Genomic DNA, 18920 nt, shown 5'->3' with positions numbered 1-18920 from the left:
CAGCGCATTTGGAAAGAGGTGACATGATAGGTCCAAGTCAGCATGGATTTGTGAAAGAGAAATCATGCTTGACAAATCTTCTGGAATTTTTTGAGGATGTTTCCAGTAGAGTGGACAAGAGAGAACCAGTTGATGTGGTATATTTGGACTTTCAGAAGGCTTTCGACAAGGTCCCACACAAGAGATTAATGTGCAAAGTTAAAGCACATGGGATTGGGGGTAGTCTGCTGACATGGATTGAGAACTGGTTGTCAGACAGGAAGCAAAGAGTAGGAGTAAATGGGTACTTTTCAGAATGGCAGGCAGTGACTAGTGGGGTACTGTAAGGTTCTGTGCTGGGGCCTCAGCTGTTTACACTGTACATTAATGATTTGGACGAGGGGATTAAATGTAGTATCTCCAAATTTGCAGATGACACTAAGTTGGGTGGCAGTGTGAGCTGCGAGGAGGATGCTATGAGGCTACAGAGTGACTTGGATAGGTTAGGTGAGTGGGCAAATGCATGGCAGATGAAGTATAATGTGGATAAATGTGAGGTTATCCACTTTGGTGGTAAAAACAGAGAGACAGACTATTATCTGAATGGTGACAGATTAGGAAAAGGGGAGGTGCAACGAAACCTGGGTGTCATGGTACATCAGTCATTGAAGGTTGGCATGCAGGTACAGCAGGCGGTTAAGAAAGCAAATGGCATGTTGGCCTTCATAGCGAGGGGATTTGAGTACAGGGGCAGGGAGGTTTTGCTACAGTTGTACAGGGCCTTGGTGAGGCCACACCTGGAGTATTGTGTACAGTTTTGGTCTCCTAACTTGAGGAAGGACATTCTTGCTATTGAGGGAGTGCAGCGAAGGTTCACCAGACTGATTCCCGGGATGGCGGAACTGACCTATCAAGAAAGACTGGATCAACTGGGCTTGTATTCACTGGAGTTCAGAAGAATGAGAGGGGACCTCATAGAAACGTTTAAAATTCTGATGGGTTCAGACAGGTTAGATACAGGAAGAATGTTCCCAATGTTGGGGAAGTCCAGAACCAGGGGTCACAGTCTAAGGATAAGGGGTAAGCCATTTAGGACCGAGATGAGGAGAAACTTCTTCACCCAGAGAGTGGTGAACCTGTGGAATTCTCTACCACAGAAAGTTGTTGAGGCCAATTCACTAAATATATTCAAAAAGAAGTTAGATGAAGTCCTTACTACTAGGAGGATCAAGGGGTATGGCGAGAAAGCAGGAATATGTTTCTATGATAGATTGAGCAGACTGGGTCTTTACTCGTTGGAGTTCAGAAGGATGAGGGGTGATCTTATAGAAACATTTAAAATAATGAAAGGGATAGACAAGATCGAGGCAGAGAGGTTGTTTCTACTGGTCGGAGAGACTAGAACTAGGGGGCACAGCCTCAAAATACGGGGGAGCCAATTTAAAACCGAGTTGAGAAGGAATTTCTTCTCCCAGAGGGATGTGAATCTGTGGAATTCTCTGCCCAAGGAAGCAGTTGAGGCTAACTCATTGAATGTATTCAAGTCACAGATAAATAGATTTTTAACCAATAAGGGAATTAAGGGTTACGGGGAGCGGGCGGGTAAGCGGAGCTGAGTCCACGGCCAGATCAGCCATGATCTTGTTGAATGGTGGAGCAGGCTCGAGGGGCTAGATGGCCTACTCCTGTTCCTAATTCTAATCTTGGGATGTGAAGACCTTAGAGAGGGTGCAGAAAAGATTTACGAGAATGATTCCAGGAATGAGGGACTTCAGTTAGTTTGATAGACTGAAGAAGCTGGGATTGTTCCCCTTGGAACAGAGAAGATTGAGAGGAGATTTGATCGAGGTGTTCAAAATCAGGAGGGGTCTGGACAGAGAAGATCGAGAGAAACTGTTCCCATTGGCAGAAGGGTCGAGAACCAGAGGATATGATTTAAGGTGATTGGCAACAGAACCAAAGGCAACGTAAGAAAAAACATTTTACGCAGCAAGTGGTTAAGATCTGGAATGCACTGCCTGAAATGGTGGTGGAGGCAGACTCAATCTTATCTTTCAAAAGGGAATAGGATAAGTATCCGAAGGGAAAAAAAATTGCAGGGCTACGGGGAAAGGGCGGGTGAGTGGGACTAGCTGATAGTTGGCACGAGTTCGAAGGGCCGAATGGCCTTCTTCCGGGCAGTAACCATTCTATGATTCTCGGGGGGAGAAATTCGCATTGCTTGCACCTCTAGTCAACGCCCCTGGGAAATTGGGAGTGGAAATTGCGTAGCGCCCTGTGAGGCCACCCTGGGTGTGTTCGCATCAGCCTTGTGGGTCATGAACCGGGCTGCACTTCGCTTAAGGGGGCGGAAAGTAAAGGAGACGCGTCCCGACTTTTTTTTTGCCAACTTACCGGTCCGGCCTTTCGTTTGCAATTTTGCGGGGTCCGTGCTGCGATGATGCAGCCCAGCGGGCTGCGGCCACAGCACCCCACTCCCCGGTAGCATTGTGGTGGCCCCTCGCCCCACTGCAGAGCTAAGAGCATGCTGCCCCCTTTAATGGAAGGTGCGAGCCCTGTGCTCGCGCCAGTGCTATGCTACCGCCCCGGTCCTGCCCCGAGAGGAAGTGAAGCGGCCCCCATTTCCTCTCGGGGCTGGTAACCCCTATTTCGCGGCAGGGGTGAGATTTCTGTGCCAGGCGCAGGAAGTCCCGCCTCGCCTAGGTTACCACCCCCAAACGGGGCGCTGCTGAATTTCACCCCCTATGATTCTAGTCTATGGAGCATTGGCCGTTTTTAACAATTCCTCTTTTTTGGTTGACACTATTAAAAATATTTCCATTGGCAAGGACTGTACATCTGATCTCACCTTGATAACGATCTAAAGAGGACACACTCAAGAAGGCGGTCTAGTCACATTTCAGCAGTTGAGATTCTGGTAAATTGGGAGGTGGCCAATTATGAATGTTTCCATTAGTACAGATGTCATATTCAGAACTATCTTAGTTGTCCTACCTTTCTAAAAACACAGATGTAACTGAAAATCTTCTTGCTGTGCTAGAGAAATCTTGCTGGAGCCTATCTCACAGCCCTGGAGCTTATGGCAGAGGCTGCCTTTGTACAATGGTTATCCAAACATGCTCTTGCGACTCAACTGATGTAACTACTTGTTGCATCTACAGAGATGTACCAAACTATTGTGTGATTTACATCAAATTGCAACATCTAGCTTTCTTACCACAATGAATGCTTTTATAAGAATACAAAGGACATCTGAGACAAAAATGGACAAGAATTAGAGATTATCCTCATAGACATGTGATAGAAAAAGATTAGTGTTGCCTATTTAAGTTTTACATCCTCAAGTGCAAGGTCACTCAGACCTGTAGGCATATCTAACCCGGTTAGATTTCGCAAGAGATTGGAGTGAAGAGAGACCTATGAATACTCAGAAGATTGGACACCAATGGATAAAATCCAATGGGATAAGATTTTCTCTGCTGTTGCAAAATGAGCTTACAATTTTGCTACAAATAGTGGCATTTTGAAGATCTGTGACATGTTATTAGTAAGTTGTAAATAAGTAGGTTAAAATTTTGTTTTTAAACATTTTGAATTTTCTCCCAATCCTATGCCACGTTGGGTTAGAATTTCCTAACAACCCGATTGCCACCCAAAAGGCCGCTAAGATTCCCAAGATTATCGCCAGCAAAAACTCCCCCCCCCCCCAAAAAAGAAAAAAATCCGCCCAGCGGAAAAAATGGGCGTTGCACCCCAATTCTCGGCAAAAAAATGGAATTTAGGGTCGATTGGGCGGTCCCTAAAGAAAATGGTCGATAAATAAAAAATTCATTAAAAATTTACCCCGAGGCTGCGGGTTGGGCCTAGGAGGAGAAAAACACTAAAAATATTTTTTCAAAAAACAGAATATAAAAAAAATCATAACATTCTCAAGACCCTTTTAACGTAAATCACCACAACAACATTTTAAAATAATGAGTTAAAAACCCAATTACTAACTTTTTTCTTGCAGAGCTACTCACCTGCTGCCCAGCTCCGCTGATTCTCGGGGGTGTTTTTTTTCATACTTACCTACGGATCACCGCTGGCTGAGCCAAATATCGCGCCAGGGCGATCTGAGAACGGTGCACGCCGGCGGTCTGCTCCCCAGCGGTACCTCGAGATCGCCGGCGTAACTCAGCTGGGCAATTTCTCACCGATCTGGTTATCGACCACAATGGCCAATGCCGCCCAGAGACCGGGCGGTGAGCCAATGCAATTTCTAGCCCTTAGTCTCCTTTTTAAATAACAAAAACTGAAGTTAAAGTATAGGTATTTTGTATGAGGCTCAGGAAGAGAGAAGCCATATGGAGCAATTACAAAAATATCTTAAAAGGATAGACATTATTTATGATTTTCTTCCGTTTGCCTGCCTTACTTACATTATGAGTAAGATATTTAATTTGAAGAATGGGAAAATGCAACCCTCAAATTTGTTATTAAATTGTTATAGAGGTATTGCTATTAATGTTATGGTGAAAGGACAGTAAATGTAAATTGGCTCAAGAAAGTATAGGAAATAAATTACTCCTGTTTTTACAGCTTGGAAAAATAGAGCAAGAAAGAGACCAATTCAGATCGGAGAATGAGATAATGAAACAGAATATGAAAGCTAGCACAAACAGAAGTGAAGATTTTTATTGGACCAAAAAATCAGCTGCTGCATACAGATATTCAGAGCTGGAGCTGATGCGGACAGAGATTGAGAAATTAAAGGGACAGAAGGTAGAGCTGGAGGAGAAACTGGAAGAGGCCCTGAGATGTAATGTAGTACATAAAGAAGCATGGGACCCTTCCACCAGCCAAGAAGTTGCACACGCTAACAGGTAATGAAAACACATGTATAAAGATTAAAGAGAGAATTTTACCCATCAAAATTCTTTGACTCTCACCCATCAGAGATCTCTTAAAGTGCAACTCTCACCTATTGGGACCCTTTTTCAAATCATATTGGCTTCACTAAGTAGTTGAATCTAGTTAAAAGGAATTTAGTGGATATCACCCAAGTAAAGTAAAAGTTAATTTTACTTGTAGCGATCTTAGGGGCCAGTGTCATAAGTTCTTTGGATTGCATTCTAAAGGCAGCTAAACCATCACTGTTTTTAGTACTAGGGCAGTACAATTCAAATGTGTCTTGTGAGACTACAATGAGAAAACTTCTTTAAGTATCAAAATTCGATGACTTCCCCTGTTGGACAATAGACCTAATTTGAATACAGATAGAGGACATATAAGCCCACAATTTATATTTGGAGTGCAATCTCTATTGGAGGTGTGGCTGACCTGGGCTTCTTCCCTCTGATAGTACAGGTGTGAACACACCATAGTATCTGGGATCAGCATGATTTGCATAATTCAGGCAAGCTTCAGTTGTTGGAAACACTTCTAACTAGGAGTTCATCCATTTGGGGCAGGAAATATTGTGCTGCTGCTGGCTCTAGGCACAGAAGCTTAAAGAGGCAGCCTTCCTCAAAAAGCTTTCTGCTAGTAACCACACAGATCTGCTGCATGGAATATCTGCAAGGTCTGCTGCAGGGCACTGAAATCCAAGGTTTGCTGATACAACTGGGGAATTCCTCCAGCGGGAGACGAGGGAGACTATTTGGAATGGAGAGTTGAAAGGACCCAATGAAGGCACATCCGCAGCACTAGAGGGAAGTAGCCAGGAATGGAATTGTGAACTTCACAACCCCACAAGTGGCCTTCCCGAGCAGAAAGAAATTTAATGACCCTGCCAGGTCAGGCATGGTAAGAGTTTGACACACTTTCTAAGTTATGTATTCTAAGAATGCACTGTAAAAAGCATGTCTGTCACCTACAGCGACCTCCCCTCATAGTCTGTTGGAATGCTTATCATCAATGGCCAGGAGGCAGCATGACACTCTTACCACCCCCTAGTTATGGCCGGCCTCTCACCTTGGACCCTCTTGAGCTCGTCCAAAACTCTTCTGTACATATCCTAACTCACACCAAATGCCATTCACCCATCACTCCTGCGTTCGCTGACCTACACTGGCTCACAGTCTGGCAACGCCTCAATTTTCAAATTCTCATCCTTGTTTTCAATTCCCTCTCTATCTCTGTAACCTCCTACAGCCCTGCAACCCTCCGAGAAATCTGCGCTCCTCCAATTCTGGCCTCTTGCGCGTCCCCATTTTTAATTGCTCCGCCGTTGGTGGACGTACCGTCAGCTGCCGAGGCCCTAAGCTCTGGAATTCCCTCCCTAAACTTCTCTACCTCTCTTTCTTCTCTCCAGCGCGGCGCTGATGACTGACAGCTTCGGCTACTCCACCCCGCCCCCATGATGAAGCCACTTCCGCCCCGCTTAAAACAAATTCCCGAAGTGCTGAATTTCGACGGTTAAGCTGCCCCAATGCATGGGGCGGCCAGAACAATTGAAACTGGTAGATGCACCTCGTTTCCGGCGGTGGGCAGTTTCGGCCCCCAGGAGTTTTATTCAGCATTTAACTGAAAGTACTTGATGCTAACATTGGGTGCCCAAGATGGAAAGTATTTCATTCCCCAGCAACATCTCGCCTTGACGATGAGCTCAAAACAAGCAAAATGTTTGATATGACCCCAGACCCAAGTAACCCATGTTGTTTTTCAACAGTGTACTGGCAAAGCTGAAGTCATTGCGAGTAAAGGTCGGACACCTGTTGGGTTCCGTTCTGCCACACTTGGACTTAACGGACATCAGTTATGAAACAGACACAATCGATGAAATCCTAGAAAAGGTTATAGAAGCAAATAAACTCTAAACCAAATTTTCCATTTTATAACATGCTAAGAAAAAGACAGCAGCAACTGCTGATGAATGTGTTTGAGTGTGTGTGTTTGGAATGTGCATATCCCAAGAAACAAAGAAATAAATGATAGTAATGTACAGGAAGTATTTGCACACTTCACAACACCAGCTACTACCGAAAGTACAAAATCTATTGTTTGATGACCATGCATCTGATCAAATCTGTCTACTTGTAATGAATTTATCAGAGCTGTCGGTAAATGACACAAACTGCTGCTCTATGTTTATTTTTTTGCCTTTTTTTGTTAGTGAATACTCCAGCACAAAACGTTGTGTCCCCTGGCATTAACATGATTGAAAATATTTCTGAAGACATAAGCTTATCGCTTTTGAAAGAATGAAAACAAGGATACAGCACTGCCTTAAACTAACCATATGTAATGTACTTGCAGAAGCAGATGTCTGATGCCTGCCACTTTTACGGTTCCAAACCAGTGCATTTCTGAAACTTTTCTAATATGCTATGAGACACAATAACATGCAAATGAGATGTCTATCCCATAGTCACAATGACAGCTATTTTCTAAAACTATTGAAAATAACAAAATGAGAGATCAAGAAATTCTAATTTTAGAGCTTTCCTGACCTTGCTGTCTTAATCAACCTGTAATGAGAGAGAAAAATATCAATGAAAATCACTTTTTAAAACTTTTTGTAGCCAGCTGATCAGGTGAATGAGCCTGCAAACCAATTGATAGATTGGTGCTGCTGAGATTGAGTAAAGAATGGCTACTCAAAGCTGACAAATGTATGTAAACATGTGCCTGAGTCTCCAAAGTGTTATTACAAGAGAAATAGCATACTTTTAAGATTGTTGCCAAGACTTAACAACAGATGAAATTCAGCACAATTGTGATAAACGGGTCATTATGCTCCATTTGGCTGAGACTTGAACCTGTCAATGAAAAATATGGGGTTTGAGCTACCTGATTGTATTTACGATATGTTAATTACTGCAAACGTTAACCTTATAGTGTGGGAAAAATAGGCCTGTGATGTTATTCGGATATTTGAAATACTCAGTCAGATTCCTGGATTATAGCTCCCTTTCCATAAGATTACAGAGTACAGATTTGAGCCAACAGTGAGCATAGGAGGTGAACTTCCGTGGACATTTTCGAGATCATCCACTGTACCTTTAGCAAAAGAGCTGCGTAAACCCCCAAAGAAATTTAACCCCATAGTGTCATCTGAACTGCCAACATTAAGTGTAACTTGACTCTTAGGAGGGTGGTTAGATGTTTTGTAGTTGTTTAAGTGTAGGATGTTCATATTTGTTAGGGTACAAAAGAAGTGAATTGTTGGTCTACAAAACATGAAGGTAATCCCAGTGAACTTACTGGGATACTCTGTGCTTTTTATGAAACATTATCGTGTGAGACATTGGGCCCGAAATTCCGGAAGTTCCCTTCTATCAGTGGAAGCAGAGTAAAACTCCGGCCCATCCACAAAACCTATCGTAGACTCTGCTCCAAACTGCAGGACTGGGATAATGAACATACTCAGGATTGGTTGCTGGTCACTGCAAGGGCACTTGAGTGACACTCACCCCACAGAGGCCCAGATAGTTAGAGTTAGGCTCCTTTGATCGGTTCTTTAATGTTTGGATCTTTGCTTTTTATTTGCTTTATTTAAGACCTAAGTAATGTTGCTTTTACTACTATACCTCTAGCTGCATCACTTATTTACAACTGATTTCCTAGCTCTTTACTTGAAATTGTTGCAACCTACTGCAAAGAACTCGCCCTCAAAAGTGAATCACAAATTAGCATTATTTTTGAGAAACACGCACTACAGTTGCTTTTTAATAAATGGCTTTAATTATTAAATTATTCCACATTAAGAGGAGTGCAAATTTACAAAACATACAGTGCCCCTTAACATTTATGATCTGCATTCCTCTCTGACTGCCATAAAAGTCCAAATTTAAATGAGTTTGGGCACATTTCAAAGTGAGTACAAGACAGTGCAAACTATCTCATAATTTGGCACCAAAATGGCAATCATACCCGAAGATCTGGGCAGGATGGCTGTTGTGGGAAATAAAAATGTCTCACTGATGCAGTAGTTATTAATCCTATATGCTCTATTGATTTCTAGTTGAGGACGATTTACTCGGCATCAAATGTGCTATACCAGACCTCAATATGGGGCAGTGCAAAGGGAGCTTTACTTCGCATTAACTCATGCACAACTTAATCTGGTACGTTCTTGATGATGACACTGGACATGAAAACAGATCTTTTGCAGTAATATCCCGACATTATCTCTCGCCTTGAGTAGTGCAAAAATGATCTTTTTTTTTAAACCTTCCATCTTTAGATTATGCTGAGTAGGGATGGGGTGGGCGTGTGGCAATAGGAGCCTGTCAAATATTTAATGTAAAATTCCTGGGTTTTCTATATAGTGAGAAAATAACCTGGTCTGATAATTCAATCCCACCTGGCAAACAGAAGTGGGGCAGATGTCGACACAAACCCACTGTGATTTTGGGCAGTCTCAATTCAGTTGGGCCCATTGCACAAAACTGCATTAAAAGTGGCATCTTATTCAGAGCAAGAAAGAACTAGCTTGCACCTGAACAACTTCTCCATACATCCGAAAGTGCTTTACAACCAATTTAATCATTTTTTGATGCACAGTTATTAGGTAGGGAAATTGAGCAGCCAGTTTGTGTACAGTAAAGTTCTACAGTAAATGAGATAATGGTCAGTTCATCTGTGTTTGGTTGTTTTGATTGCAGGACAAATGTTAACCAGGACACGGGGAGTACTGAGTGCTCTTCCCTGAATAGAGTTGTGGGATCTTTTATGTTCCACTAAACAGCTAGATGGTGTTGGTTTAATATCTGATCAAAAAGACAGCACTGCTGACAATGCAGCACTACTTCAGTTCTGCACTGAAGTATCAGTCTGGATTATGTGCCAAACACCTGGAGTGAACCTTCATTGCACAACTTTCCAACTCAGAAGCAAGAGTCCTATGGCGGGGGATAGTAGTGTAATAGTTATGGTACTAGACAAGCGCCCCATAGGTTGTGAGTTCAAATCCCACCATAGCAAGTTGTGAAATTGAATTCAGTAAAAAGAAATGACCAATAAAAGCTGCTATTTTGTCTTAAAACCTCAACTGGTGTGCCACCATCCTTCAGGGAAAGGAGCTTGCCACCCCTATTCATTCTGACCAACACATGACTCCAGTCCCACACTACATGCTTGACTCTTAATGCCTAGGTAGGCACTCTGTTGTAGGAACTATGGCCTAAGAAAAATAATTTTAATTAGTTTTATATGGAAAGGTATCCTATTATTTTTGTGCCAGATAAAAAATGAAAACTGTAGAACTGGTATTTGGAGGTTTACAGTATTTCTACCACCAACGTTCCAGGGCAGTAATTGTATCCGTTTAGCCCACATCCTGTGAACACATTTTAAAAATTGCTGCTGGGTGAACTTCTGAAGTTGAGGCACATTGTTAGGCACAGGAGAAGGAGGCTTAACTCTACATCAAGCCATTCCATATATGACTTGGGATTGCTTGAATAAAGTGTCCCAGCTCCCAGTCCTAACATTTCTCAGCTTAATGAGAAGAAAATTATAAAAACTAAAAATCCAAGCCGATTCCATTCAGTGCAGATTGATCCTGATTCCTGTGGATTTCAATGTTGTACAAATTTAATACTTCACTGAAAGACCAACACCACACTGCCGAAAAACAATTTCTTGGAGTCTGCAAATTCTCAACAAGTGTTCCTTACACATTTCCCAGAAATTTTATTTTGTTATTTTTAAATCTGGTTTATGGACCATATTGTCCAAAATCAGGATATGGAAAGTTATTTAATTGTAATGTGTTGAAACATTAATTAAGCAGGATTTAAAACTTGTATATCCTTTGTGTTGCCATGCCAGTAATGAGCATGGAACAGCTAGTAAAGTTTAGTGATTTAGGTTATAAGATAACTTATATACTGATGCTCGTGTGGTCTTAAGCCATACCTAAAATAATTTTTTCTTCTAACTTTTTCCAATAGAATTTTTTCTTACATGTAGGATAACAACTGGGAGAAAATACTACAGGTTTTTCATTAAAACATTTAAAAATATATTTTGTTTAACTAGTTTTACCTTGGAAAGGTATCCTATTTGTTTTGTGCCAGATAAGAAATGAAAACTGTTGAACTGGTATTTGGAGGCTTACAGTATTTCTTTTAATATAATTTCTGTCAAACTGTTCTCAAGGCATCTTGTTTCAGAATCAACCATTGTCTCATCGCCATTGCACATTAGCTTTACATCCATCAATAAAACCTCAGTTTGGTACACCCTATATTAATCAACTTATACAAACCTTAATAAAAGTGTTAACTGGAGTTATAGTATTACCTTCTGAACAAAAGGAATGAAAGTGCCATATAAAAGCATCAAAGGGCAGTACGAGTTGCTGTTGGTCTGTCTTCATTAGAAACTGGTGAAAGGAATAATTTTCCCAACTGCTGGACCATAAAGAATATTTTCCAAGGAAAAGGCTTGCAAGCCATCTGGGATCCCCTACCTTTTGGAAACTTTCCAGTCCTCCTTATTGAAAGCTCCAGTCATAGCTTAGCAGCACTGTCAACAAAAGAAATGAGCAACGATCTCAGTATTCTCCTATTTCCCCAGTCAGCACACTCCCAAAACTTGCTCACAGGTAAACTAGTTAGACTCAGTCAAATTAATAACCATAAAGAGGAGCATTCTAATGTTTCAGGCTGTAAAGATGTCGAGCTCGATTCACCTCCACTATCCCACCCCTGGTGGAAAAAGGGGACAAAATCAGGCAATAAGGCCGACCTCTATATTCTCCTCCCAAGCTAAATTTCCCATGTATCTTCTTCTGAATTCAATTTCTCAACAAGGTCAGTTGCCTGATGAGCTATAAATCAATTAGAGAATGGTAGTGGCAGCTAATGTGCTCAGGCTGCAAGATCTTCATGTTCATCATTGATGGGCAATCTTCTGGGGGAGTGGCAAGACAGGCAGCAATAGTTACTGACCAAAATGAGCACATTTACCAAACCAATGAGGAGATCTTGTTCAGCTAGCAAACCAGTTTTATGTTTACTTTGGGGTCTGGGGCAAAGAACATCACTGGACTAAGAACCTATATCATCATCTCCGGTACTCCTCGTTAATAGACCCACACCTTTCAAACTTCAATATACAGGTACTGAAATTGTGGAATTAGGGTTGGCAGTTATCAGTTGCACCAGCAAATTGCTGATTTTTGCCAGCCTAGGACTCTTGTCACTGGCAGCTTTTCTCAGTGGCACAATTTCATGTTGCCAGTTAAAACAGAAAAGTTGATTTGAACTTATTTAGAAAAAGCATAAGATTGCTGGTGTGGTAAATAGAACATAAATCACAGTAGGGAGTGACTTTCTGAGATTGGGGAGAGTAGAGGGAGCTTTACAGTGCAGCTAACTGTGCTGTACTAATCTGTGAGCGCTTGGTAGAACAATGGATGTCTGAAATGGAAGGTGTTAGTTTCCTAGCACTAACATGCCTCATTTTGAAAATCACAAAAAGGGACAATTGAGAGAGGATATACATTGGTAGATAATATATTGATATATTCTGCTGATTGAGAGATGTATAAAGAAGTGATGCTGTTTTTTGTGGCATGACTTGCAGATGTTTCATATTTATTTATTAACTATTCATCAAGAGAATTTTTTCACAACTAGTTATTTTTTCCAAACTGATTAATTTATGATTTATCCGATTATATTGTTTTAATGCTTTATTCATCAACAATTAGACTAGGGTCAAATGTTTTGGATAATATTTTTTTTTTAAAGTCCCGAGTTCAATATTTGAGATAAACACACAGCAATACTAAATGTAGCTGTGTTTGGGGAAAGTCACTGTTACACCAGCAGAAAATATTAGAGAATCAGTCTGAATTTAAGTCACTAAGATTTTAAAACATTATTTATTAGCTTCATCTAAGTAGAAAATATATATAGATTTAAAAAAATGTGTAGTCGAGTCAGGAACCCGCTGTTCAACCGATGTGAATAAATGTTATCTAAGGAACTTTGCGTTCTGTTATGGATATCTTCATTTTTACTTTTTCATTTTCTGCCTTTATCTGAACCTATTACGTTTAGTAGATATTTCTGCATTCAGTAATGTTGTAAACGGTTGGCCTTTTACTCTGTTTCCCCCCCTATAACAAATGGTTCAGCTGTTTCCCCAGCTCCACCTCACCAAGTTAGGAGCCACGGAGCTTTTACTGAGCATTGAAGTCAATGATAAATGACTATTAGAGAGACCTACTACTACTTGTTTGGATGTAAAGGGAGGGGGTTGGAGGGTTTGATTGTTTCCTCTCACAGTGGACAGTCCAGCCTCATGGCCCAACCAAGAGTTGACTAAACTCCAATGAATGGGTAGGTAATGTAGTTATGTGACTGGACTAATAACCTAGAGGCCCAGAGAATGTATGTTCAAATCCCACCATAGAATTTTAATTCAATTTAAAACACTGGGAAATCTGGACTCATGTAGTTGTCAGATTGTCACAAAAACTCAACTGGTTCATTAATGTATTTTAGGGAAGGAATCGTGCCATTCTTGCCCTCTCTGGCCTATATGTGGCTCCAGACCCACACTAATGTGGTTGACTCTTAACTGCCCTCTGAAGTTTCCGAGCAAGCCATTAATTTGTTTTCAGAAGGGCCACCGCCACCATGTCCGAGCAACTAAGGATAGGCGATAAATGCCAGACTTGCCAGTGATGCCCACATCCTGAAAATAAATGTCAGATTCTACACAACTAGCCAGCAGCTGCCCAGTTAATATTGTGGACCTGCAGCTTATGGAATCCAAAAGACCACCTCACTCGCAAAAGCAGCCAATCAAGGACACCACTTCAAAACAGCAAAGTAACAGTCGATTAAAAGCATTGAGACTGTGTAATCTGATGCTGATGGTTATGTGTAAGGTTCTGCCATAGAATGGTAAGCATCTGAACATCAACATAGGGAGATGTTGGTTTTCTATGTTCCTCCTTTTGCTTTCAGCATCCTCCAGTCAGCCCTATATGATAACCTCATTCCATAAGCAGTTACAAGCTTCAAGCATGGGCTGTCAATAATATTACTAACGAAGGGGGCATTTGCGTTCTTTACATGGTTCATGTTATCAGTACACTGAGAATGTTCTGTACCAAAAGGTAAGATGTTGATATATTTTTAACCATATATATTTTGTCACAATTAGCGTTTGTCATGCCTTATGAAGGTGCTCAAGTCAAAAAGTATTTCAAACAAATAGTTTTATACTCTTCAACAAATGTTAGTATCCAAATTACTAATTAGCAATTAAAAATAGAAAGGAACCAGTTGATATTCTATTGCAGTTTACAAACTCAGGTGAAAATTATTTCCTCATCTATTCATTGTTAAAATGGAGGAGGAAGGATTGGTATCTTTATTCAATGCATAAATTTTTTTTTTCTGTATGCCAGTACCTAAGATCTGAAAATCAACTTAGTTGAGCAAATGAGGTGTAAACACGAGGCAGCAAAGAATCTGAATATTGCACCATATCACTTGTAGATTTTCTTTTTTAAATTCAGAAACACAAGACTGTAGGATTCCAATAGATGGTGAAACTTGATGAGGAAGGGCTGTACCAACTGTAGCTTCCATCCAAAGGTGAGGAAGACCACCCAGCATTCTAACAAAACCATATGCATGTTGGGATGCCTACTCTTCCCTGATTTAAAATCTGCAGGAGGTGGAATTAAGAGAGGGGGCTAAGATCATGGCTTGAATTCTAATGTTTGCCTTGGTGAAAATGCAAATTAAATGAAAACCTAAAGAACATCATGAAAATTATACTTCTATTTTTGAAAAACTAGACTTTTTCTGTCTGGTTTACACTTCAGAAATTTGCAGTCTGCTCAAAACCAGACTAGTTTAGTAGACCCAGGCAAATGGCAGCCTACATGTTTGGGTCCTACCAGTCTTCCTCGGCAATGGAAATGCAATTTTTGCACAGCCATTTCCTCTCAAGTATTCAATTTTTTTCATAAGTTTGAATAAAACAAAATGTTTGTGTAATGTTACTGTTAAATTAATATTTATTCTTTGATATTTACAGAGGGTTTTATTGGGTTCTGCATTGTTTGGAAAGCAGAGTGTTTCTATATGACATTTTAGTTGCAGAACTATTTTGTATTCATTAAGGAGTCTTGGGAGCAGTGTTCATGTAATTGGTCAATATTTTACATCCATGATTGCTCCTTCTGCTCAGTGAGCAACAGCTTGTAAATGGGCATTGTGTTTGTGCAAAAAGTGTTGAAAAACCTGTTATTCACAAATATGAAAAGCCATATATTACATTAAACACGAAAACTAGGGCCCTTAACTCTCTCACGTGGTAAAAATCCCCATTTTCTTGTACCAGATCACGCAGCCCTCCTGTTTGTTTTAAACCTGTGACACAGTATATACTTTTTCCAACAGGAACACTAGAAACTGCTGTGAATCAAATGTCCTAATTTTTTTGTTCAAATGTGCAACAACATGATTTAATGATGCACCTCGCAGTCAGAATTTGATTCTGGCAAACAGAACCATTTTTTTTTCAGTTTAAATATGTAATGTAAATAAAGAGGAATAAAACCACCTGGCAAAAGGAGCATTATTGTCATCTGCTTATATGGGTGAAAAGGTCTATATGGACAGCAACAGTCAATGTTTCACTTGGAGACAATAATAATTACGTCTTCTGTTAGTGGGAGGAAAATTTTGACGGGTATTTTGCGCGTGCGACCATACAATGCAGAATCTGTGCTTTTGAAGGTGATTCCGAGCCACCAGGATTGGGATGGAGCCATTCCTTGGAGTTTCAGTGTAAAGACCAACTGCAATGCTCCAACATAAGTTTCTTCTGAGTTTAAAATGTATAATTCTAGAGGTTCTGTCTTTCCTTCATCTGATTAGCTACTCAGTGGAAACACCAGTGCTGATTAGTAGATTCCAATCCAAGCTGTTAGTTTTTGATATCTGCAAACAGGAAAAAACACAAGTACAGTACCCAAGGAGATGAGCACTGGACTATCCCACGTCCAACCACTCCCAATGTGATCACTACTTTTGCAATCTCTCCCAGCTATGCACCATTATCTTTAAAAATCATCAGTAGATATAGGCTGGAAATCGCGGTCGGAGGCTTGCCGTCCGCATACGCCTCAGAACCACAAGAAAACTTACCTGATACGCATCCCAGGGGATCATGCAGTTCAGAAGCGTCCCTGGGATCACATGGGCCAGGCCAACCAATGACAAAGGGGGATCGCTATTATGCTTATGGGGATTCCATTTACGTGCGGAATCCCCAGGAGCATAATAGAAATCACCTAATAAATAACATTTCACAATACTGAAATAAAAATAAATAATTACAGGTTCAAAATTAATTAAAATACTATCTAATGAAGCATTTAAAATAAAAATTTTACTTTTTGAAAAATAAATTAAAACATTTTTAAATAGGATAAAATAACCTTAACTAATTTTAAATGTAAGTGAATGTTTAAATCATTTTTAAAAATGTGTATTTTTAACATTTATTTTAACCCTTGCGCTGATAAAAGAAGGCCTTATGCCTGCTTTTACCAGGCATAAGGGTTTTGTGGTATTCGTTGGGCAGTAGTTGGACAAATAGCCCAACTCTGCGCCAGCAAAAGTGAATTTACAGCAGATGCGTTTGATCTGTCAAGGCAGACTTTGACGGATCGCAAGTTCTGAGTTTTCGCGCATCACCTGTGAAAACCCAGAACTCGCAGGACACTTACAACAGCGTACACTGTCAACCCACCTCCACATTAGTTTCCCAAGTGCCGGGTCTGTCAGCGCTTTACAGACCCGACACCAAGCGGTGGGTGAGGCAATTGACATCACGAACAGCTTGTTGAAAGGTACTTAAACAGCATTTTATCATGTACTTACCACTTTTCCAACTTTTTTGATGAGGTTCGGGGATCACGTCAGCTCAGTAGGTCGGGTTTTCAATGATGCTCCATTCTTCAGAATAGGTGACAGCTGCGAATGTGGTATAAAAGCTACCATTTCACAGCTGTTCACTTTCCAATCTTAGAAGCTGGAGCCTTCAGAATTTGGAAGGTACCTTTGAGCTTTTTGCAGTTTGAAAGTGTTTGGAGTAAACTCTCTATCCACTGCCACTTCCTTGGAGCATGGCAGCTGAAGTTCAGATCGCTTCTGTCATCTCAACTTCAGCTGCCATCTATTCCATCAGCATCGGTGCCCTTGAAAAAATCTCACCTTAGTCCTCAGAATCCCACCACGGCCAGTCCCAACACCAACATCACCAGGCACACCAACAGCACCAATAACAACACCAACCTTCTCCGCAATCATCTGATGCTGCGCAGGACACGGCATTAGCACCCGACCACATTGCTGCCCGGGCGGCCAGTGATGGCCTCACCATGGCCACATTTACTTCACTTCATGCTGTACCCCCTGACTGCCACATGATGTGCCAGTTTGGCACCACCCTACACCAGCTCCATAAAGCATCCCTGCAATGTCCAACCCATTCCTTTCACACTCATCATCATTGTGGGGGGTACAGTTATGTCTCACCATTCACTGCAACTCATTAAGCCACTTGCAAAAGTACACACAAATCTGTCCAAGAATGCAAAGTGTTGAAAATAAAGATTTCAATGTTTGACAACACATTAACAGAAACTTTACATGAACGTTGGCTAAGAGACCCAAGTCCTTACCCTTGTGTGTTGTTAGTTGATATGATTCGACAAGGATGAGGCTGAGTGTGAGAGGTGGCTAGTGAGATGGGGATGTGATAATGTAGATGGAGACAGAGGGATGGGTGGAGGTGCAAGATAAGTTGGTGTGAGTAAGGATGTGCAGGAATAGGGTAGGGAAGGCAGAGTGATGAGAGGCACAGCAGGATGAGATTCAGTGTGGCTTTGCAGTAATATTTCGTGATCTACTGAGATCATTGAAAGGTTTGTGCCACAGCAGCCAGGTCCTGCTGAAGAACCTCCCTGTGTGCTGTGACTTACTCCATAAGCATATGGAGGGAGTCATGGGAAAGACTGGGTGCACCTCAGCACCTTGTGCAGTGCTTGTCAGTGTCTGCTGTAGAACACTGACAGAACAACTGTCAAAATCAGTTTGGACATGGTCCCTTTAAGGAAACTGGCTGATGACGTGTCATCACACCCACTTCCTTTTAATTGGCATGGAACCTCACAGGGCGAGCTTAACAAGCCCCATCAACGTAACGGGCTGGAGCCAGGAGCAGGGTCACAAACCACCACCTACCCTGGCCGCACTGAACAAGCCTCGGTAGGCAAAATCGCGGCCATTGACTTCAGCCCTCACTACAAACCCGTCTCCAATCACAGTCTTAGACTAAACAAGACTGCTTCCAGCCACGGCATCCTATTCAACCCCGTGTCCTCTCCATCACAAAGTCCACCTATTTCCACTGCTGTAACATCACCTGCCAGTGCTCAAACCTCACCCCATGTGACACCGATATCCACATCCATGCCTTTGTCACTGCTCGACTGCACTAGTCCAATACTCTCCTGGCTGGCCTCCCATCTGCCACCCTCCATAAACTTAAAGAAAAAAAGACTTGTATTTATTTAACGATGTAACTATTTGTACTGCACTTTTTTTTGACAGACAGGTGTCTGTCCAGCCCTATTTTGACTGACAGGCGACAAGCCCCGCCCCTGTCAAGCTCCGCCACCCCTCCCGGCCAAATGATTCCCTGAACGTGGAGCCAAGAAGCAGGACCTGAGGCCGCCACTCTCTTTCCACCCCCCCCCCCTCCCCCCCCCCCCCGTGCCTGGGCCTGATGGTGGTGGTCGTGGGTCCGCTGGCGGCAGGGGGAGGGGCCCGATGGCGAGAGAGAGGCTGGGGGGTGGGGGGAAGAGAGAAACACGGGTGGGGGGAGGCATCGGAGGGGAGAGAGGGAACTTGGGGAAGACGGATTACGTTCTTCCAACCCCCCACAAGGGACATCGTTGGAGTGGATGA

The 18920-nt window shown here is 41.8% G+C and overlaps 1 protein-coding gene across 4 annotated transcripts in view; it reads left to right on the top strand.

Annotated features, from left to right (window-relative positions):
• Positions 1-15501, top strand: part of LOC139265535 (MORC family CW-type zinc finger protein 4-like) — a 168313-nt gene extending 152812 nt beyond the window's left edge. For all 4 annotated transcript variants that reach the window (XM_070882576.1, XM_070882575.1, XM_070882577.1 and 1 more), the window contains 2 exons: positions 4561-4844; positions 6632-15501. In XM_070882576.1, the coding sequence (XP_070738677.1) occupies positions 4561-4844; positions 6632-6779 (432 nt within the window). In that variant the 3' untranslated portion in view covers positions 6780-15501. The remainder of the gene's footprint in view (positions 1-4560; positions 4845-6631) is intronic.
• Positions 15502-18920: the final 3419 nt, after the last annotated feature.

Source organism: Pristiophorus japonicus, chromosome 6 (assembly GCF_044704955.1).
Source record: "Pristiophorus japonicus isolate sPriJap1 chromosome 6, sPriJap1.hap1, whole genome shotgun sequence".
NCBI classification, from domain to species: Eukaryota; Metazoa; Chordata; class Chondrichthyes; family Pristiophoridae; genus Pristiophorus; species Pristiophorus japonicus.
This window is presented reverse-complemented; position numbering and strand designations above follow the sequence as displayed.